Raw genomic sequence first — 9,844 nt, 5'->3', positions numbered from 1 at the left:
GAATTCACATCCCCTCAGGTTACCTGAATGAGCACAATTATAATCGGACGGTTCTTTTAGCCTGACACGAATCTCAAAATGAACCCCTACAGTTTCCCCAGAAATCGGATTGAGTCTGATCCGGCTGAGATAATCTGGCCCGTCAGTTTCAATTTGCTTGAGTCAGATACCAGCTGGGAGGATACGGATCCATATATAGCGGCAACACACTTTCAATTACTAGTGTCCACATTATTTTTGTCTTTTAATATATTATGTATATGTATTTTATAGTTTAGTCCTCCTATTTAAAAATTTTAGTTCCACCCCTGTAATACAGGATATCAGTGTAGCCTGTCACAGTAACATGAACGGTATTACAAACAAGAATAAAACATGGAACCGGAACAAGAATGCATACATCAGTAGCAATCAATCACTTCATACAAACAGTGAATTGAAACAGAATACTTACATCTGTCCTAAAATGGACCTGAACCAACTATAACAATTAATTATTCTATTCTCAGTAGGTATCAAATTAACACAGCAGGTTGAAATTTCCCTCGAAACTAAAAAACATGTTGCTAAACCTTCGTTAATTCCACAGAGACACAGCCACACCTAATTCATTATCATCATCCAAATTGCTAAAACGCGCAATAGGAGGCTCCATCATAAGCGCCTCGGCTAAGATCGCGTAGTACAGTCCGGAATTTATCTCTCCATTTCCATCCCAATTAAATTCCATTTGATCATAGGTAACCGAATTGATGGTAGTTTCAGGCATCAGCGACGAAGCCACTTCCTTCTCCTCTGCCATCTCATCACATGATGTAGAAACAGAAACATTATTTGCTGAGTATGACGAATTGCTTGAATGGAGCGCCTCGGCGACCTTCACTGCTACCTGCTTCATTTCTTCCACACTGGAGAAGGAAGGAGGGATGTTGATCAGCCAGGCTGAGTTGGCAAAATTAAGGCGGGCAGAGCGGCCGCGCAGCGCCATCACTGCAACATCATGCACCCGAGCCGCCATCTCAGCAGTTGGGAAAGTACCGAGCCAGATTCTCGATGTACTTTTGGGTTTTCTTACCTCGCTGACCCACCGGTTCAACGTTCCTCGGCGCCGAACTCCTCTATAGACAGAATGCCTTGTTTCTATATACTTGATGTGTCCTGACAGGTTCTGCAGAAGCGCTGAACCTACTGTCATGCCTGGTTTGTTGCTAGAAGTGGATTTCATTTGAGAATTAATAGAGCTTTTTTTTTTTTTTAGTGGAGAATTAATAGAGCTGAGTAGGAGAAGGAGAGTATGAGTTTGTGACTTGTGAGTGAAGGGAAGGGAAGACGGTATTTATAGGTTGTGGGAGCAATGGACTACAGAAATAATTAAAGGCAGCGACTTTCTCTGTGCGAGAAACAGCAGGGACAGGATAGTGACTGGTATGGTGGAATCTAGATATTTGTTTCTACAAAAAAATTGGATATATGCCCATTATAAGTAAGTATTTATAGCAAATGAATGGTCAGTTTTGTGTAGGGGTGCAAACGTATCGGATAGTGATAAAATTATATCCGTGTCTTTTTTAACTTTCTAGATATACATACGGATACGGATATTAACTTTTTATAATAGTAAATATTATAGTTTTTTTCATAATATATATTAAATTATATAGTATATATTTACTATTTGAATACGAATAATTAAAATTTAAAATCATATTCGTATTCATATCTGTATTTGTACCGCACGGATATCGGATATCCGTATTAAATAATATCCGGTCCGTTTGCACCCGTAGTTTTCTGCCAATTCAAAGTCATGTGTTGTTGACTACGGAGAAGACAAACTCAATGCATTTAGCACTGCAAAATTTAATACTTTCGAAAATAATTTATAGCCGGGTCACTCTCTCCGTATTCTTTATTTTCTCTTTTTGTTACTTCTGATATTTTCTATTTGGTTTTTCTTCTTATACTTCCCATAGTAGCAGAAAAAAATATATATATTACTGTAACTTAAGTTGCTGCAATTAATGAAACGGGCCTAACAGCCTTATTTTCAAAAAAAAAAAAAAAAAAAAAATAGTAGCAGAAAAACAAAGGTATATTGTACCTGATTTCCACCTTAATTTCGCTGTCGGCCTTATCATTTTGTGTACATTGATATAAATTAGGCTGAGAACATCATAGAGGAGGTGAATCTTTGGGTACAATAGTCATGAGTGTGATCATCGCATATTTATCAGGCTACGATGAAGGTTGCATTGTGGGCAAGATATGCGTAGCGAGGAGTTTAGCTTATTATTTTTCACAATAGATTGTACTTTCTTGTATATATTATATTGAGTCAATAACTAGGAACCTTGTAAATATATTTTTTTTATGAAAATTATTGTGGGCGATACTTCAAACCGCTGACTATAAAAAAAAAAAATTATAATATATTGTTGTCATCCATTTTCAGGGTAGATGCAGAGTCCATGTCTACTGGAAAGCAACCTCAAAGATCTTTTTAATATTATTTTAGAGAATTGAACATCGTCCTCTTAAACGAAAGATGGAAGCTCGTACCACTGCATAAAGCCTGCTTTTTTTTTTTTTTTTTTTTTTTTTGACGGTTGAAGCCCTTAGGAATATAACGCCTGCTGTTCCTAATAACTCACTATTTATGCCATTCACCTGCCAAAGTTCTCACGTGAAATATTTGATCAAAACTGAAATCTTCATCTATTTTTCGACCAATGATGATGACAAAATTATTTTTTAGAAATTGAAAATTTTAAGGACCAAAATTTAATTTTTCAACGATACTTTTAAAATTTAAGAGTTAAACTAACAAAAACCTCCAATCATTTAAATTTTTGAAGTAAAACCAATAAGCAATTTAAATTTTTTTTATCTTTTAAAAATCAATCTACAATCATTTAAATATCCAATGTCTTCCATTTAAAATACTACCTTAAAGCATTTAAACATCTGATTTCGATCACATAGTATCACGCGTTTAAATCTCTGTCTATAACCATTTAAAGTAGTTGTGTCAAATATTTAAAATAGTTGTGCCAAATATTTAAATATTTTAAAATAGTACACTGAAGTTTAAAAACTTGAGAATTTAAAGTGCTAATGGGTTTTTACTTTTAAAAAAATAAAAATAACTATTTGTAAAAACTCAAAAGTATTTATTCATAGATCTAATTTGAAAAAGAAAATCGAGTAGAAAATGTTTGTATTTTTAGATTCGCAAAATTCATCACTAGTCGTTGAAAAATTGGACAAGAATTATCAGAGAAAAAAAAGAGTGGTTAAAAGAAATCTTTTTTTTTACTTGAAAACAAAACTAGTTTGAAATTAGAACTACTTAGATTTATAATTTAAATGTTTGCATATAAATATTTAAATGCTTGTGAGTATCATTTTAAAATGTTATAAATAGAGTTTTAAATGCTTGAATATGAGAAAATAAAAATTAGATATTAAATATTTGGGATGCTGCTTCGGAAATTCATTTGTGAGAAAATTATCATACTCAATAATATAATTTAAATCGTTTAAGAAAAGGAGCACTCTTCTATTTCTCCATCCGAACCGTTCAAAATCAATCGTACGACTTCAATTATTTTTTTCTTTTATATCAATATAATATATTAAAACAAATCAGATGTAATTGAAGCAGTACGATTGATTTTAAATGATTCGGATGGAGAAATAGGAGAGAGTGATATTTTTCTTAACAAAATGAGCAGATTTGAATCCAAATTGTTGGAATCAAAAAGTAGTAACACATCGTTGTCATCATTTTCAAGGTAGGTGTGGAATCCATGTCTATGGAGAGCTGAGCAAAAGACAGCGGGTCCTCATGGAAACAATACATGGTCAGAAAAGAAAGCGCCCCCCTCCCCGCATGCAAACAATACATAAATAGAAAAATATCCAATACCTGAAAAAGCATTAATAAGTTGACTTCCCTTGCCAACTGTTTTCCTTTGATTCCCTTAGATATTTTCTTCACCATCAACGCCACGTCTGCATTCCCTTGGATATTTTCTTCTACTGGTTATTCTAAATAGTACCGGAACAAGACTGCATATATCAGAATAAAACTTTTAAGGTTTATAGCAATCAAACGGTTTATAGAAACAACAGTGGTTTCAAAAAGAATACTTACATCAGTCCTCAAATGGAACTAATTATAACAAACAAACGAATAGAAGAACGATCAAATTTTCTATTCTTAGTTATAAGTAGGCATATATCAAGTCAAACCTGAGCAGGTAGAAATGTATCTCACAAAACTATTCAAAAATGTTCCTAAATGTTCACCAATTCCACAGAGAAACAGCCTCACCCCATTCCTTATCATCATCCAAATTGCTCATGAATTCCTCAACAGGAGGCTCCATCATCAGCCCCTCGGCCATGTTTGCGTAGTACAGTCCCGAATTCATATCTTCTCCAAGGTCATCCGAACTATTAAATTCCGTTTGATCATAGGAAACTGAATTCATGGTAGATTCAGGCATCTCCGAAGAAGACGCTTCCTTCTTATCTACCATCTCAACCGATGATGTAGAAACAGAAACATGCTCAGCTGATGATGAATCACTTGAATGGAGCGCCTTGGCAACCTCAGAAGCTACGTGCTTCATCTCTTGTACACTGGAGAAGGAAGGAGGGATGTTGATCAGCCTTGCTGAGTCAGCAAAATTAAGGCAAGCAGTGCGGCCCCGTAGTGCCATCACTGCAACGTCATGAGCCCGAGCTGCCATCTCAGCAGTTGGGTAAGAACCGAGCCAAATACTCAATTTATTTTTGGGATTTCTTACTTCACAGACCCACCGGTTCAACGTTCCTCGACGACGAACTCCTCTGTAGATGGGATGTCTTGTTTCTATATACTTGATGCGTCCTGATGGCTTCTTCGGAGGCGATGACAATACGGTCGTGTAGTCTGGTTCGTTGCTAGAAGATGACTCCATTTGAGAAATGAAATAGAGTGACAACTTTAAAACTATTGGTGTTTTGAATTTGTAAATTGTTAAGTGAAGCCAAGACAGTATTTTATAGGTTGTGGGAGCAGAGGCCAGGAAATGGCAACGCGGGGTTACACAAATAAAGGCAGCATTAAGTTCTCTACGTGGGAAACAGCTGGGGACTCGAGAATGACGTACTGGGATGATGCAATCTATATATTTTATTTTCAGGATTTGTCTGTTTTTTTTTCTTACTTTGAAAAAGATCAATTTCAGATAAGTATCTTTAACAATTTCATATATTTTTTTCAATGTTTATAATAACATATTTATAATAGTAAATTATCTATAGTTGATATATTTTTATAAGCAGCAGTTAGGCCAGTTTTATTTTGAAACTAGTTACGTTACAACGACAGTCTGATCAGAATCCGAATCCTCCCAGTCCCAGAGACCTCACTCAAGCAAATTGAAAAGGCGGCCGTATTAACTCAAAACAGTATCCATTCGGAGATGATGCAGGAGCAGTATTGTTTGTATTTTGTGATTCGTGTCGAGTTAAAAGAACAATCATGTATGTACCATTCGTTTTCAATTTGTTTGAGTCAGATGTGGTCGGAATTCGTCTGATCAAGCCTTAGAAGTCTGAAATTAATAACACGTTTTTCTAGCATCTCAACAAGGGAATAGGATTTGTTGAAATTCTCCGTGAATGAACTGTATTTCTGAAATTTCTACTTTTCTAAATCCAACCGTCCAATTTTTTTCTGTACGAATCTCAAAACAAATGTATGGTTAGATTTGAAAAGGCAAAAATTTCAAAGTCACGGTTGAAAATTTCAGCACATTGGTAATCCCCCAACAAGTCCTTTAAAATAAGGAGGGTATCAATAATTGATATGATTATATATGCAATTCTTGAGACGTGGCGTTGATAGTGAAGTGACAGTTGTCATCGGAAGTTACCTTATTAATGCCTGTTCAGGTACTAGATATTTGTCTATGTATTAGTATAACGAATCTCATCAGAATCTGATCAGAATGAATCCTCGCATAGTCCCATTCCCATACCTAACTCGAGCAAATTGAAAAGGCGGCCGGATTAACTCAAAACAATACCTATTTGGGGATGATGCACTAGTAGTAGTATTATTTGTATTTTGTGATTCGTGTCAAGTTAAAAGAACAATCATAGATCGTCCGTTTTCAATTTGTTTGAGTCAGATAGTTGGGGTGGTCCGAATTCGTCTGATCTAGCCTAAGAAGTCTGAAATATAACCTTTTCCTCGCATCCCAACAAGGGAATAGGATTTGTTGAAATTCTCCGTGAATGAACAATATTTCTGAATCCAAACGTCCAATTTTGCACGAATCTCAAAGCAGCTGATTTTTCTGAGAATGCATCTCATAACAAACGTACGGCTAGATTTAAAAAGCAAGAATTTCAAAGTCACGGTTGAAAATTTCAGCATATTCGTAATCCCCAAACAAGCCCTTTAAAACAAGGAAGGTATCAATAATTTATAAGATATGATTATGCAATTCTTGAGACGTGGCGTTCGATGGTGAAGTGAGAGTGTGTGTGTTGCTGGTATGGGATCCAAGGGAAACAGTTGTCATAGATATATATGCCTGTTCGGGTACTAGATATTTTTCTATTTATGTATTTTTTTTTTATTTGTCGTGAGTTCGTGACTCGCTTATCCTTTCCTGACCACGAGTGCGGCATCAAAGATATGCTTTAGATTTTGATTGCTCCCACTTTCTGAGCCATACAATTTAACATAACGGTTTAATATCTTAAATATACATATATATATGTTATATTAGTCACTGAAATGTAGATAAAATATTGTATCCAAAATATGTGACAACTCATGTTTATAATGTGTCCGAATAATTACTCTAAATAAAATTTAAAAACTTGGTAAACAAATGTTTTAGAGAAATTTAGTACAAAACAAAACAAAAACAACATATAGTATAATTAACCTAGATTTATTGAATAATAAAGTAAGAATTCAATGGTATATTTCCCATTAGATTGAAAATTTTGAAAACTTAATATACGACCGGTTAGATATCATATAAATATATATGTACATGTTTATAAAAATAATAATTTTAAAATGGCATAATATAACGGTTTGGATCAACTTTTTGAATTTTAAAAATTAAAAAACAACTTAGTTGCACGAGACCCAGAATCAATCGATTTGATATATTATATCGCATTTAAACTCTAACAATTAATATAGGGGGAATTTCATGTATACCCCTCAAAAACTTCAATATTACGTATTTTCCCTCTAAATTTTGAAATTACGTATTCCCCCTCTAAACTTCAAAAACTCACATATTTACCCATTTTATTGTCTTTTATATTAAAACTAATTCTAAATTTATAAAATACCTACTTTACCCTTCATTAAAAGTATGAAATGCTCCATTAAACTCAAATTTGAATCTGAAGGGTTCCTATACTGTCCGATCCGAGCGCATCGCAATAAGATTATTGCGTGTTCACTTCAAGATTCGTGCTAATCTAGTCTGCATGGATCTCAAAGCAATTTTGATCCGCATGCAACACATTAAAATCTGTGCACATTATTTCAATATCCGTGTGTGTTCGCTTCAAGATTCGTGTTGATGTAGCATGCACGGATCTTAAAGCAATTCGGACGGTAGCGGAACCTTCAGATTCAAATTGGAGTCAGATGGGCGTATTATGTTTTTTTAATAAAAGGGTAAAATATGTATTTTATAAATTTAGAATGTGTAATTTTAAATTGGAGTCAGATGGGCGTCAAGCATCTACTAAAATTTAGAGGAGAAAATATGTAATTTTAAAATTTAGAAGAAGAAATACGTAATGTTGAAGTTTTTGAGGGGTATACGTGAAATTCCCCCATTAATATAAGAGATGTAGATGCTTAACGCTACATTTATTAATATCAGAGACAGAGACGTAGATGCTCTGAAGCTGCCTTTATTTTTTCTAGTACGTGTTGCTACTTAATTCTTTCCCTGTGCTCCCCACAACCTATAAATACTTTGTTCCATTCACTTCCAAATTGAGAGCACCAATTAACAGCTGACATTCTAAACTCTACATGTACTCATACTCTCCTACTCACCAATAGCTCTATTAATTAATTCTCTCTTTCAATTTCTCTAATGGAATCCTCTTTCTTGCAGCGACGCACCAAGTTTCATTTACTCCAAAATAGATTTTTTTACTGAAGAGAAGGATTCAAATGTCTTCCTTTTTATGCTTTCATCATGATTTTATTTTTAAAAATTTTAATAATTCAAAATTTAAAACTTAGAATTAAACATAAAATCGTTGGATATGATCTACATCATTTTATCTATGCACGTGTCAAAAATTATGACGTTTCAACTTTGTTTTGGTTACCATCAAAAGCTTGTAATTAAAAATGCATTAATATGAATAATTTCTAAACGTTGATTTTTTTTTAACTTATTGATTCACATATAAATAAAACCGAAATGTGATAATTTATTATGAGCACGTAGAGAAAATAATATATATCATATCTAATGGTTTTATTTTTGAAGTTTATGATTTAAATTTTGAATTATTAATAATTTAAAAATGAAGGCACGGTGGAATCAAAAAAAATGAAGACATTTGAACCTATCCTCTTTAATAAATTATTGTAACCGAATAAAAATTTGATACATATATTAATGTAGAATTAATTAATTATGATAGATATTATTTATTGCAATTAATTAAATCTATTGTGACCAATAAATTGGTTGTCCGCAGAAAAAAAGTATTTGCTATTAAATTAATTGCAATTGCAACAATAAAATATGTGGCTGAAAATAATTCGCACGTCAGTGTTGTTGGCATGTGTTTGACCTTTCACTTTACCTAGATGATCAATCCTAACCGCTTACCTCATCTCTATCTGTTTAAATAGTTTTACACGCCGATGAATTTATTGCATTACATTTATCCACTGCTAAAGTTTCTGTTGTGTTTTCATATTAAAAAATATATATATTTAACCATGTCAGAACTCAGATGGTTAAAAAATAAAGTACAAAGGATAAGAGATTGATGTGGCATGTGGGTAGAGTTGGAAAAACATGTATTAACGTGACTTATATGTGTTGTGATTTTGATTTTGATTTTGTGTTGTGTTCAAATATATGTGATTAATAAGTCAATTTTTTTTGTACCATATCGTGTCATGATTAAAATGTTGAGGGGTGGTCATAGCACGTGAATAATCACATCATCTGAGTCACATTATGTTCAAACATGCCGCGATCAAACATGTTGAGCTATGATTAGATCTTTCGTGTGATGTGCCGTGTCAAATTTTTAAAAGATGGTTATAGTACGTGAATGATAACAGCAGAGTCGGTCCTGAAGATTTTGGGGTCCATGACGGAAGAAAATTTTGAGCCCTTTATATATACTAGTGTTGTAAAAACGGTCTTAACAGCTGATTATATGCCTGTTTAATCGTTAATGGCGGTCAAACCGTTATGAATAAACTCATCAGAGGTCTATTAGTGAATTTTTTCCAATTAATAGGCCGATTATTCTCAATTATTCTGTTTATTCTTGTTTGATCGTTCGTTTATTTCTGTTTATTCCCATTTATTTTCATTTATTCCAGTGAAATTTATTTTTACATTGTTTTTTTTTCTGTGACTGTGTGGTAATAAATTTCATTAATCATTTATTGTCGTTTTATTTGTGCTTGGCTATACATTCAATTTTTATATATGATTTTTCTTCTTATTTATTTTGAATTAATTGATTAGTTCCTCTATTATTTATATACCATTTTTTTTTAATTACTGATGTAATTTTTTCAATTAGTACAACATGTTTTTAT

General features: G+C 33.2%; 1 protein-coding gene across 1 annotated transcript; it reads right to left on the bottom strand.

Moving 5' to 3' along the window:
* Positions 1-4,101: 4,101 nt before the first annotated feature.
* LOC144545203 (dehydration-responsive element-binding protein 1A-like) lies at positions 4,102-5,052 on the bottom strand. Its single transcript, XM_078293792.1, has one exon. It carries the CDS (start codon positions 4,965-4,967, stop codon positions 4,308-4,310), a length of 660 nt encoding a protein of 219 aa, XP_078149918.1. The 5' UTR covers positions 4,968-5,052; the 3' UTR covers positions 4,102-4,307.
* Positions 5,053-9,844: the final 4,792 nt, after the last annotated feature.

Source organism: Carex rostrata, chromosome 27 (assembly GCF_964058835.1).
Source record: "Carex rostrata chromosome 27, lpCarRost1.2, whole genome shotgun sequence".
Classification (NCBI taxonomy): domain Eukaryota; kingdom Viridiplantae; phylum Streptophyta; class Magnoliopsida; order Poales; family Cyperaceae; genus Carex; species Carex rostrata.
The sequence above is the reverse complement of the archived record's forward strand: the minus strand, read 5'-3'. Positions and strand labels throughout refer to the sequence as shown.